A 14,108-nucleotide genomic window follows, 5' to 3' on the forward strand; every position below is an offset into this window, starting at 1 on the left:
ACCAAGAGTGGTCACCGTTGCAGCACTTGTGTTCCCCAGAACACAAGAAGCACATAAGCAACAGAATCTACAAAAAGGCTTTTGATGGAAGCGCAGTACTGCCCAGCTCTGCATCAGCCAGCAGAACTGACTGGCTCTGGACAGTAGTGCATATTATATCTTCTTAAGGAGAAGAGCAGCTGCTGTGTTCCCTAGGAGCTCTGTTAGATACTCTGCTTCCCTGAGACTCAGTGGTCGCACTGGGGTTGATTGACTCCTCACTGCCAGTGGTTCACAATTGTGTATTAATAGCACCATCTGGCTCTGAACCTTCATACTGTTACTGTAAAGCTGAATGCAAGTTCATTCTCTTTATAAAAATGTTGCTGTTCTTTCCAGGTCTATAAAGCGGAAGGAAATACCATTAAGTGACCATTGAATGTATGACCTGTAATTTTATAGACTGGAACATGGTCTTTCTAGGTAATTGGTTGCACAAAGAGGCAATAGGTGACATATTTCTGAAACTCTTTCTCTTTTAGCTGACTGTGGGGGACCATTTGAACTCTGGGAACCAAATACTACATTCAGCTCTACAAATTTCCCGAACAACTACCCACACAAAGCTTCCTGTAAGTCTCCTCTCCCCCAGATCTTAGGGGAGGATTAGTACAATAAAAATGGAAATAGATTATAGGAACTATGTGCTGTGAGGAAGGAGAAGAACCCTTGCTTTATAATTGGATAACTGTTAATTGAGAGCCGTGTTGGCAACTTGCCAGGAGGCTGAGGTACTGGATGTTAGCTAGCTGATAAATTGTGAAGAAGATTGCATCCACTCTCAGTTCTGGTGCACACACCACAGCAATATGGGAGCTGTCATTTTTGTAGTCTGTCTAAAAGCAGTGAGGGTAGCAACAGGCCACACTGGAGAACTCTGTCAGCTTGCTGTATGTGGCCTGCAGGCAGCGTTTTAATCGTACCTCCTATAAAATAATTAATTTTAAAATATTTTATGTGGAAGAACATTTATGTGTATTTTGTGAGTGGTTTTGATTGGAGATTCTCCTCTCGCAGTGGTGTAAATCAGGAGTTACTCCACCGAAGTTAATGGAGGTAAAACTGGTGTAAGTCAGAAGAAAATGAGGCCACGATGTTTTGATAATGTACAATATTTGCTGCTGATGCTTGAAGTGAAGAAGAAAGCACTGTTGTTGCTTTTCAATTAAATTTAAATTTTGTTCAGTTGTTGTAGGAGAGCTGTGTGAATTCTCTGGTGTGCTAATCACATGAAATCAAATCCTGTTTTGTTTTGGGGTTTTTTGGTCACATTAAGGTATGGTATCCTACTTTCAGACACTAATTCCGCAAGATACTTAATCACGTGGCCTTACTTTAAGCATGTGCAATAGTCACACTGAGGTCACTGATGGTGAGGCCATGGTTAAAGTTAGGTATGGGCTTAATTACCTTGTTGAATTGGGTCTTAGTATGGGATCCAAGACGTTCTGAGCATTGCATGGTTCTCAGAAAAAGATTGCCAGTTACATCCTACTTATGCTTCTCTATATGTCCTTGAGCAATTCTGGTCACGAGTTCTCACTTTGTGGAGAAAGAGTACATGTAATCTTTTTTTGTTTGTTTGTTTTCTGTCAAACAAATCTTTCCCTTCAATACACCCAAAGCTGCAAAGGCTTTTTCCATAGAAGGAGCATAATTGGAATGACCAGACCTATGCCATCTGATTCTCTTAATTAAATAATGCTGATACTATTGCACCGAATTTAAGTGACAAGAAAAATCATTTGGAATTAGGCCCCTAAATATCTTTAAAAATATGACCCTTAGTAACTGATGAAAATAGGATTTAGGCTTCTTAATCACTGAGGTGCTTTCGAAAATTTTACCCAAGATCTTTTTCCTCATGGCCTGTCAAAATGCAAATACTATTGTAAATATAAAGCATGTGGGGTTTTTTTGTTTGTTTGTTTTTATTTGTTTTTAATTGGAGTTGTTTTCTAGGTGTGTGGTATTTAAATGCTGGAAAAGGAAAAAACATTCAGCTTCATTTTCAATATTTTGAGCTGGAAAATATCTATGATGTTGTTGAAATCAGAGATGGAAGAGGAGCGGATTCCTTGTTTTTAGGCAAGTACCACATATTGAATTATATGATGAATGAAATCAGGGACAATTTTAGCAATCTGATCAACATGATGGAAAAGGAATTAGGTGTCTCTAATTTTATCTGTATTTTGGGATGATCCATGATACTTGGGAGTTAAATTAAATATATCCTCATGCTTTCTGATTATGTGATCCTGTCAAGACTTATGCACATGCTTAACTTTCCACACAGGAGTACTCCCATTGTAGCTCAGCACACGTGTAAGTGTTGACAGGATCAAGGCTTATGCTGCTATATTAATGTGTCAGGTTTGGAAAATATACCTTCCTTGTTATAAATACTGCAAGGATGTGGGAGGCTTGGGAAATAATTACTACCCATATGTTGCTGTTGCTATCTCTCAATTTGAAGATGTAATACCTTTCATCCTACGGCATCCCAAAACATCTGACAATCCATCTAACACATCACTGCAATGTACTTATCTTTTCCTTGAGAATAGCTGTCTATACTGGACGAAACCCTGTTCCAGATGTCTTCTCCACCACTAACCAGATGACAGTGCTCTTCATTACTGACAAATTCGGAACTCAGAAAGGATTTCTTGCAAATTTCACTTCTGGTTATAATCTTGGCATGCCTCGTGAGTAAAGTTCACTATCTGTTGGATTTAAACAGGCACAATTACGCTCTAACAAAGTTAAGATTGTAGAAAAAGTTATATGAAATTGGGAACAGCAAAAGCAGCATGCAGCACATCAGTCTAAACTTTGGAGTATCTGATCATAAACAGCTGTTGTCACTGTAACATCATTTAAACAGGTTTCAGAGTAGCAGCCGTGTTAGTCTGTATCTGCAAAAAGAAAAGGAGGACTTGTGGCACCTTAGAGACTAACAAATTTATTTGACCACAAATACAGCATCACTTTACTTGATGAAGTGAGCTGTAGCTCACGAAAGCTTGTGCTCAAATAAATTTGTTAGTCTCTAAGGTGCCACAAGTCCTCCTTTTCTTTTATCATTTAAACAGAATAATAAGTTTAGCCAAATTCTGCACTGTCTAGAACTCTGTGCAGTACCACTGGATTTAGGGCAGAATTTGACTCAGTATTGTCAAGTTTACAATATTTTTTTTCTTTTTTTTTAATAAAAATAAATATATGGAAAGTTACCAGCATGTATTAATTATGTTCATGCCCAATAATCAGAATAGCTCTTTGTGAGTCATTTTGGTCCATCATGGGCTGTATTTAGGAAGCTTTTATAAAATATTTAATGTGGACCTGATAACTAAGAACAGATTAGTGTACACAGTAACTATGGGCCAGATTTTGAAAGGTATTTAGATGCTTAACAGTGCAAATAGGTGCCTACGGACTTCTGAAAATCTCCTAACTGCCACTTCAAACGTGTCTAGGTGCCTAACCTCCATTGAAATCAATGGGAGTTTGGTGCTTAGGCACTTTTGAAAATCCTATGTGGTGCCTATCTATATTTTAAGGTGCCTTTAAAAATCCAGGTCTTTTTGTTTACTGGGAATGGGCAAATAACTGCTCTTCCCAAAAGTGGTTCAAAAGATTTTGGCAGTGAGCAGCAGCTGAGCTATTTTCAAAATTTGGCCCTAATTGTGGGTGCTGAACACTTGAAAATCTGATCCAAAGAACTTTTGGAAACCTGGCCCATTGTGTGTATAATGTGTATAATTGTTTTAATCAATATTGTGTCAAAGGTCAGACGTGTTTGTATGACTCTCCTTGATTATTATATCCCTTATTTTACCAAAAGACAAAACAATGGATTCCCCTTAAACAGAGAGATAAAATTTCAGCTACAGTAGCCAGAAAGGCAAAGTAAACTGAAGTAAACACGCTTGTCAATAGACTAGGCATTTTTTTCCATTTCCTTGCTCCCTAATTTAATCTGTAAGCAATGCAATTAAAAAAAATGATATTAACTAGAGAAAACAAATGGTGCTGTATATTCTGAAGGAATGTAACCTTTTTCTGGTATGTAGTAGACTGAACTAGATTACACTTAGCTTGGTGCATGCATCCTTTCTTCCTATCCCCTCCATTCCCCCGCAATACTTCTCCCCAAACAATTTTTTTTTAAAGTGACTCATGATTTTGGGTGCCTCCGGATTTGGGTGCCCAATTTTTGAGATGCCTTAAAGAAGCCTGATTTATGGAAAGCGCAGAGCACCCAGTACCCAAAATCTCTAGTCCCTTTTGAAAACTGTCCTAAATCCATTGAAGTCAATGGGACTTTTGGCATTGACTTCAGTGGGACCAGAATGTCACCCATGGTCTATGTTCCTTTCTCACCCCTCAGACGTGTATCGTATTTAACAATTGAACACCAGTAACTAAACAGTATTAACCATAACTCTAAGAGATGTTACCATGTAGTTGTTTCCATTTAACTTCTTTGTATAAATTTTAAAAACCCATGTGTTTCCATAACAATAAGATACCAGTGAAGAGCCCCTGCTCATTTCATCACTGGATTCACAGTTTTGTCCCTTCAGTCAGGTTGGATGATCTGCGTGATTAGTCTTACTCTCTGATTATGGTTTTGTTTCCTTCACTGACCAAATCTTTCTGTAGAACCCTGTGGACCCAATGATTATCAGTGTGGAAGTGGGGAATGTATACCCCTTGCTAACCTTTGCGACAAACAATGGCAGTGTAAAGATGGCTCTGATGAAGCAGAGTGTGGTAAGTGTTTGTTTTCCTCTTACCCAAAGAGCACTACATGTATTTTCAGTAATGATAATTTCTTTTCTTTTTATTTTATTACTTTTTTATTGAAGGAAACAGGCATTCAAGAAAGAACAAATGTAAAGAGGCAGAACCTCTGCAGATGTAAATTGACATAGCTCCGTTTACTTCAATGGAGCTGTGCCAGATTACACAAGCTGAAGGTCTGACTTGAAGTCAGAGAGAGAGAACAAAGTGAGTCATTCTGTGACATTGCATCTGAATGGGCAAATATCCCTGTGAAAGCAGGGAGTGTCCTCAACACTTTAAGGTGTAGACTACTTAAAATGCCAGGAGATATTCTTTTTCAGTTGTACAGTTAGTTCTACCACAGTAAGCAGGCAGATTTCTCTTCTAAGAAAACCAGTCTGACTGCTGGTTACTGCAACGTAATTACTGCTTGCAAACCTCTGCTCCCAAGCCTGACCCACAGAGCTTGCCTAGCCTCTGTCTCATACAGGTGTTGGAGCAGCATTATGACTGCTTTTCACAGCTGCTCACGTGTGCAGGTTACCATGACAACAAGAGCAACAGCTCCTGACATGCTACCATCAGTGAAGATAATAAAAAATTAAAGGCACAGTACATAGTTTTGTTTCACGTAAAATGGAAATAATAGCTCCCAAATGACCATTTATATGCAAAAACTATGTTAAAATCATGTTGCGTCTGGCAAAAAATTAAATTGATATTTCTGACAAAGTGCTGTAGACCACAAATGGTAACACTTAAGGGCAGGCTTTTAGACTCAGATACACATTTTGTTGCCTTTGGTTGGTTTAAGGAAGACTTCTAGGGCCAAGATATGACCACAGACATGTGCTGGCAGCTCCCATTGACTTAAACTAGAACTGTGTGCATGCATCCAAAAGCAGAATTTGACTCTTTCCATTATTTCATTGTGTTCTTTTTGAGTGTGAGAATGTCGTTGTCTTTTTTTTTTTCTAATTTCATAAAATAAACTGACCTGCAGCCTCCACCTACAGGAAAAGCTGTGAACATAATTATGTAGCTAAGAACAGCTGGAAAAGGTTTTCAACCATTTATATTGCAGATTTAAAATATGGATAAAGCAGTCATTTCCTGTCCTGTTATATGTACTTGATCCCAAAGAGATGTTTTTGGCACAGATTGCTTTACACCTTCTATTGAGTTAGACCTCTAAGGCTGAGTGAGCTGTTACCAAAACAAAACAATCCCCCCTCCCCACCGCCCCAAGAACTGGCCTTATCCTCAGTCTAAGCCTCAAAAGGAAGTGAAAAGTCAACTAGCCCCCATTTAGTCCCCAAAAATTTTCCTAATTTTCCTGAAACCCATTTCAAGATCTCATCAGCTGTGGCAATCAAGCTAAACTAACTGCCATCTTCAAATACTCTAGTTCCTGGGGCTTCTCGAGGATCACAGAAAAGTCAACATATTCCAAAGCCTTTCTCACCTAGAGAAGCTTATTAATATATTGAAGATTGAGAGTAGCAGTTGTTTGGGTCCCAGTATCAGAACTCCCTTCATCCCTTACCAAAATAGGAGAATCTGTTAAGAGTCATGCGTGAATCAGGGATTACATGGGCTTGTTGGAGATGGGGGAAAGGGAATTGTAGTTCATGTGAAGATAAAGAATTTCAAGGGGATATTCAAGGGGAAAAGAGGAAGAGAGTCAAAAGAAAGGCAGAAAGTTCTGACTGAGACCGAAGAGAGGGAAAGGGAGCTCTCCCAGTGAAGATGCCTCTAATGTTTTCTGGGCTTATCCAAGCTTCCTGATGTTTTAGGTTTGCCAGTCACTAGTTACTATACATCATCTCTGCCTTGCAATGATATATTTCGCCAATATGAATACCAGAAGGATCATACTCTACTAATTGCATACTGAAGAAGACATTCTCAAAGCTCTGCTGTGTGATGTTTTAGATACAGCCAGTCAGGAATATTTAGCAGATTTTTTTTTAATGGAAAATGTGGTTTCTACACAATCAGAAATTTTCACCGGAAAATGTTGATTTTGTGGGGAGAAAAATGTTTGTTTTTCCACTGGGAAAATGTAAATGTAATGGTTCATTTCAGGTCAGGCTGACAATAATTTTTCATTGCCTGAGCTGCAGCAGTGCCTGCCCAGAGTCATAATTCGGAGTCTTCATGCTGTTCTTCTCCACTAGGGACAAGGTTGCTTAAACAGATTACAGCTCCAGTGAGCCTCCACAGCAACCCATGGAGATGCAGTTTAATGTTGAACAAAACCAAAACGAAGCATTTCAGCGTTTCCAGATTGAATATTTTTTTTAACTTTTTGCTCTGTGAAAAAATCTGACATTACAACTTTTAGTCCCAATTAACAATGAAAGCAAATGTTGAAATATCAGAATTTCTCACAGGATGAAAATTCCAATTTTCAGTCAGCTCTGGTTTTAACTTAATCTCCAATTGGTTTTCATGAAAATTGAGTAGCTAAATCATTGTACAATAGTTTGAAAAAGGGGATGATACTGGCCAGGAAGGGGCCTTGGATAGAGTGGTTGGAGCATTTGCTGCTTCAGCACATCAACTCAATAGCTTCCATTGACAAGATTCCTAAGATTCCCTTGGCTGTAAACTAAAACTCTGTCCCATGTCAGAAATGCCAGAGGAAGTGGCAGTAGCATGCCCTTTTTCCTGTTGGGTTGTGTCACCTCCGCGGCACAGGGTTCCTCATTGCTGCTAAACTGTGTAATTTACACTTTCTTCTGCCAGCACTAGTGAATCTGGCTTGCTGTCTGTTATATTTCCAGTATTGTAAGCCTAGCTGCCGATCCATGTGTCTGTTTTTTGGTCTACAGTGCGTCTGTTTAATGGTTCGCTAAGCATCAATGGATTGGTACAGTTCAGGATTGAGAATAATTGGTCTACAGTATGTGCAGATTACTGGAGTGAGCAGATTCTAAACAAAGTTTGTCAGCTGCTAGGACTAGGGTAAGTAATGTTGTGTGTTGTCTTTGTCAGCACCTCATTTATGCATCTATTGCATATGAAACATATTTGTTCTTCTCTAGGTGGTTTGAACAACTTCAGGATTGTCCAAAAAAGGAAGCATGCACATATCTGTGGAGCAGGGATTGGCAACCTTTGGCCCATGGCCCGCGCCACTTTCCGCAGCCCCCTTTGTCCTGGAGTGGCAAACCGCAGCCAGTGGGAGCTGCGATCACCCGAACCTGTGGATGCGGCTGGTAAAAATACTGGCCTGGCCCGCCAGGGGGCTTACCCTGGTGGGCCGCGGGCCAAAGGTTGCCGATCCCTGCTGTGGAGCATGACAATGATATATTTTTAAAAGACTATCCTTTGGATTTCCAAGTTCTAGCTGGATATAAAATGCTGGAAAAACTAAAATACTGCCAGAGAGGCTGTCTCCATGTTGTCAGTTTCTCACCTCACCAAAACCAGGAAATCCAGAAGTCTCATGAGAGAGCCTTTTTTTTTCATGAGATTTCCAGCCTGATGCCCAAATCTCTGTGGTATGGGAAAGTTTCTAACTATTATATATAGCACTTTCTTGAAATGAACCTCCTGTGGCTTGATCATTCCAATATTCTTTATTGCATCTGTCAAAAAATGTAACATTTTTATACCCACTTCCAACTGGGGAAAAGGAACCAGCTCTTATATATTTAATCAAAGAAACTTAAAATATGTTATAGGTATTGGTAAATTTTCCTAAAGTCCCATGAGAGTTCATGTAGTATGTTGCCAGCCATTAGAAAGAGTTCTCTGAAAAAAATGTAGGTTAAATTTATTTTAAGCAGTTTAATGTGTAAGAACGCCAGGGAAAAAAATTGAGTCATCTTCCTAAGATCTTTCTGGAAAGCCACAGATGAAAAAAATAAAGACTCCTGCTTCTATGTTTGTCTTTCAAGTCACTTCCAACTTATTTCACTTGATAAGTTGAAAAATAAAGTTTTTTAAGTTGGTCCTCCAAGTCACTACCTTCTGTACCCACTAAAATCTCTTTTTAAATTGCATTTTATTTGTTTGAGGCTTTCTCCAAGGTTCTTTCAGCATTAGTCTTTCTTCAAATGGCAAGGATCAGTCCTAATAATATTACTTGGCATTTGCACCGTGCTTTTTAGCTCAGGTCAAATCCTTCTGCAGTGCTTACTCAGGAGTGGGAGCACTCCTCTTCCTGGCCTCCAAGTGGTGGAGGGTCCTGCCATTGTATCCTGTCCCCTACTTCTCCAGGTTCCTCTCTTATCTTCTGTAACTAAGGGATGGGCAAAATATTAGTCCCCATTATCAAAATATTGGCTCTTCATCCTCCTTACTTCCCAAGAGCTATCACAGAACCCCAAAAACTCCAGTGTCCATTTGTAATATACCAGTGTTCTGTGCAATAATGGCCCATCTTACTGCACTTCTTTATGGTCATTTGGATATGTAATGGCAGCTCTTCAGAACATTTGAAAACAGATCATATTTGATTGAGGTTTAAGGCCAAATTCTTTGCCAATTTAAATCCATTGACTTCATTGTGCCAGCAGAAAATCTGGCCTCTTATCTGCTGGGAAATAGCTTCTAAATTCTAAATATAAAGACATCTTGAAATTTTATGATTTGTGAAAAAAAATGTGAACATTCATCCTACTTTGATCAGCTATAGAGCTGTTAAAAAAAAAGTCAAAATTGGAAATTGTAATGAAAACGTGAAGAATTTTTCACGAAAATTTGTACTGTGACCTGACCAGCTCTAGAAGTATCTAACATTGTACTTTAAAAAAAAAAAGCAAAAAAAAGCACCCTATGGCTAGAGAGGTTTTGCAAAAGCCACTGTTTTGGCGGGGGATGACCCACAGAAACAGCAACAATGTAGTTTATATGATCTGGCTCTGGCTGTCACTTGGCAGAGGTGAACAAGAAAAGCAGTGCTAATTTCAGCTACATTAGAAAAACTGGGGAATAAGGGACAAAGAGGGGGAATAATACCCTAAATGGAAGAAGGCAGTCAGTAGAGAAATAAAATACTTATTTTTAAATGTTGAAAGAGATATTGTAAAAAAGGGGATATATAAAAATGTAAACTCAATAGTGCAGCAGGGAGCGAAGAGAGGAGCCAGCAGCAGCTCCTCTTCTAAAGCAGGAACATCTTTTAAAAGAGTAAGCTTCAGCAATCAAGGTCCACAGGGAAATTTGGTTTCTTCCCACATCAACTTATTGCCTGAAGGAAAAAGACCAACCACCGATGAAAATAGAAAAGTCTGGCCTTCCCACAGTGGCAAAGAGGAGTAAGTCAGAGGCCTGAGTGTTCTTACATCCAACTCCCTTGATAGTGACCTGAGGACAGTTTTTGTCTGGCATCAAACTTACAAGGGAAAAGAAGTTGAGCTTTCTTATCCCTCTATGTATGACTTAATTAACTTCCTCTGTCACCTTGCTGTTTGAGAAGTTAGAAGATGGTCTCCTGAACTCTATTCTTACTCTTTAAAGAGACCTACTGTAGCATAGTAAACTGAACTCGGGTAAACTCTGACCTCCCCGTCAAAGCTGTGTGTGGGTCCTGCTGCTGGGAAAATACTTCAGTAAAGTGGCCTGGGCAGATTGAATAATAAAATCAAAGAAATTGGAGATGTATAAGACCTATTAGGTCATTTTGTCCATCCTCCTGCCAGTGCCAAATTGCTCCCTTTAGTATATTTTCTGTTACTTTGTCCAGTTTCGTATTATGACAAAAGGGTATTCCCCCCATTTCCTTAGTGAAACTATTCCACAGTCTATCATAATTCATGGCCTATGTTCTCCTTTTCTTCATTTCATCCAAGAAGAGGATCTGTTCAGTGCTGCTGCCATAAAATGGAGACACAAACAAAATTTGGCCTATATAGCCCAGTGACTCTAAAATTAAATATGGCTTAAATCAGTGGTACCTGAGATTCTCTGTGTGGTAAGATCCTGAACGCATTTGTCATAAACATACAGCTAAGGGTACCATAAAATCCCTCCTTTACCTTTAAAGGGTTAATCAGTTCCATTAACCTTGTTGGCACCTGACCAGAAGGACCAATGGGGAAAGAAGATACTTTCAAATCTTGGTGGGGGGCGGGGTGTTTGGGCTCTTTGTTGTTCTCTCCAAGACAAAGAGAGAGACCAAGCAAGTAATCCAGCTCCTACTGAATGATACATCTAAAATTACAGAAATAGTAAGTAATAGCAAGGAAATGTGTTAGACTATCTTTTGTTTTAGCTTGTGAATTTTCCCTATGCTAAGAGGAAGGTTTATTCCTGTTTTTTGTAACTTTAAAGTTTTGCCTAGAGGGGAATCCTCTGTGTTTTTAAATCTTATTGCCCTGTAAAATTACCTTCCATCCTGATTTTACAGAGGTGCTTCTTTTACTTTTTTCTTTGTAATAAATTTCTGTTTTTCAGAATCTGATTGGGTCTGGTCTGTGCTCACCTTGTTTACTCTCAAGCCTCCCCAGGAAAGGGGGTGAAGAGGCTTGGGGGATATTTTGGGGAAACAGGAACTCCAAGTGGTCCTTTTCCTAAATCTTTGTCTAACTCACTTGGTGGTGGCAGCAATACCATCCTAGGACAAGGAAGGATTTGTGCCTTGGGGAAGTTTTTAATCTAAGCTGGTAGAGATAAGCTTAGTGGGTCTCTCATGCAGGTCCCCACATCTGTACCCTAGAGTTCAGAGTGGGGAGGGAACGCTGAGAGCATTGCTCTTTTAGACTTTCAACATTTACAGTGCAGTTTTATGGGCCGTATTTTAGCCTCACTTACACTGGGAGCAATTCTAGTGACATCATTGGCACATCACTGAATAACCAGCACTATTTCTTGTAGCAGGCTGGTTTTCAATGGATGTCACTCATCTAACTACTAAGTGAAATCTTAGCTTGTAAGATCTGACAAGAGTACAGCCTAATGTTCCTTTGTGATAAATAAGCAAACTACGGAAATCAATCTAATCAGGAGCCCTTAAAGAAAATATTCAGGGTCTTATTTTTCATCATTAGCTGAGAAAATCTGTTGTTTTTGCCTGAACAATCACTGCATTTGTGTACACATCAGGTATCTGGATGTACAAATCATGATGGCAATTTGCATGTGCAATTACCTGATTGATGCATGCAAATATAATAATTGTATATGCATATTAGGCATACAGTTTCACAGCAAACTTATCTTAAAACAAACCCCATCATGTTAAGATTCTTATTTGTTAGTTCTTCTTCGAATAGCGCCTCTGCGGATGCTCCACTTCAGTGCGCTTGCACCCTGTCCCTTTGATCAGAGATTTTTGGTAGTAATGCCAATTTGGTACACTCATGCACCCCACACATCCTCATGCCCCATACAGTTCCTTCTCAACCACCTTTGGCCCAAGATGTAGTCAACTGCGTGCCTGTTCTCTAATATTTAGCTTTTTCTCAGATTCCTTGTAATTCCTTACCTTATAGTGTTATAGTTGCTAGAACAATTGTTCCTTTTTGTTTTTTCTTTTCTTTCTTAAAAAAAAAAACTTTTTATTCATAGAGATAGTTACATAGTTAGGAGATTTCCCTTTCTAGGGGGTAAATTTTCATTAGGTTTTCTTGGGAATGCCTGGGATTTGCCCAGGATTCAAGAGGTGCCTCTTCTGTTGTGAAGTTATTCCAACAAGTGACAGACTCTCCCAGTACCTCTGCTGTCTCATATCCCCAGCTAGTGGAGGATCTGTACTTCCTTCAAAGGGAGATCCCCCAAAAACAGAGAAATTAAGTTTAAACTCCTTGTGATGGAGCAAGATTTACATCCAGCTTCAGATCTGGGAGAGAGTCCCCACTGTACATAGACCTCCCAGTACAGCTAGTGCCCCATCCGCATCAATATCTCAGTCACCAGAGACCAGCAGAGAGGTAGGCACTACCATGACACAGAGTACATTTATGGTGCCGAAGTCCTCATCTACATCTGCCTCTAAGCAAAAGTATGTGAGGAGGAAGTCTCCAAGAAGTTATCAGTCACCACCCCACAAGAAGACTACGGAGACATCAAGTCCTGAGAGGTGTTCTGTGCAAGATCTGAGTGAGGCCAGTACAGCAAAGGCAAAGAGGAATCAGTCATCTAAGACAGACTCAGTACAGAGTTCAGATACCCATACCCAGAGGAGCAGAGACAGGCTTGAAAAAACCAAGTCCATCCCTGAACAACACTCACTACCAATAACCAGAAAGACTGCTCACCTATCTATGGTACCAAGGGAATCCCATGCCAAGTGCTTGGTGCCAGCTGCATTGTACTAAAGCCATCGTCCACGGTTTCCCACTTGTCCCAATCCTTGATACTGTCAGTACGGAAAGAATTCAGGTCCCTAAGGACCTGATAATATCTTCTGAGCCAGTATCTCCACTGTTAATAAGTGAAGGAGTTTGGGGAGCCCTGTAAGATAGGGATGTGCTATTTTTCCCATTTTAAAGGTGGGGAACTAAGGCAACTTGCCCAGGGTTACACAGGAAGTCTGTGCAAAAGCAGGAAATTGTACCAGGATCTCCCAAGTCCCAGTAAGCACCCTGGACTTCCTTTCTTTGACTGTAAGCATTTAATCACAGTTTGGGAAACTTCCAATAAACTGCTTTCATCAATTGAGGTTCCAATATTAAATCCCAAATCCAGATTTTAAGATTCAGCCCATTATGTTGAGAAATTAAATCATACAAGAAAGGAGTTTGGATTAGCAAAGGTAAGAGCAGACATATTTCTAAATGCTTATGGCTTTTTCCTTCATTTTAAATCATATTTTTCTCTGTTTCCAATTGTTGATCAGTATGTGACAGAACAATAGAAGAATCTCATCAGAACAGTTCCCTGAATCCTTTCAGGGCACACATGACCTGCATCACCATGTATATGTTCTCTTGCATAATGGAAATAATGTTGCTATATAACTGAAATCCTGGCTCTACTGAATGAAACATGTTATTACAATAATAGCTTTCCAATAAAGGCACTTGATTTCCTTTTATCTTTACTGAAAAGGAAGAAAGAATACAAAAGCTATTCATTGATTTTTAATGAGGTGGTGTTTTATTCAACAGATTACAATCCAGTACACATCTCATGTGTCACGCATAAATTCTTGGAATTTGCAGTTTTATGTCTTCCAACAAGATATCTAAGAACCTTTAGTCAACTAACTTGCTGTAATTTGATAAATCAAGAGAAACTCTTGAGGGTTAACTCAGAGAAGCACGTTAAACTTGCTTTCAGGAAGTGAGGGGACTATTATCTTGAGGAGGTGTCAAAGA

At 39.4% G+C, this 14,108-nt stretch overlaps 1 protein-coding gene across 1 annotated transcript in view; it reads left to right on the forward strand.

The window, feature by feature from the left end:
• Nucleotides 1-14,108, forward strand: part of TMPRSS15 (transmembrane serine protease 15) — an 88,296-nt gene that overhangs the window by 55,847 nt on the left and 18,341 nt on the right. The window contains 5 exon segments of the mRNA XM_073329227.1: nt 522-611; nt 2,002-2,127; nt 2,610-2,750; nt 4,714-4,824; nt 7,674-7,806. Coding sequence (XP_073185328.1) covers nt 522-611; nt 2,002-2,127; nt 2,610-2,750; nt 4,714-4,824; nt 7,674-7,806 — 601 coding nt within the window.

This window comes from Lepidochelys kempii, chromosome 1 (genome assembly GCF_965140265.1).
Source record: "Lepidochelys kempii isolate rLepKem1 chromosome 1, rLepKem1.hap2, whole genome shotgun sequence".
Classification (NCBI taxonomy): Eukaryota; Metazoa; Chordata; order Testudines; family Cheloniidae; genus Lepidochelys; species Lepidochelys kempii.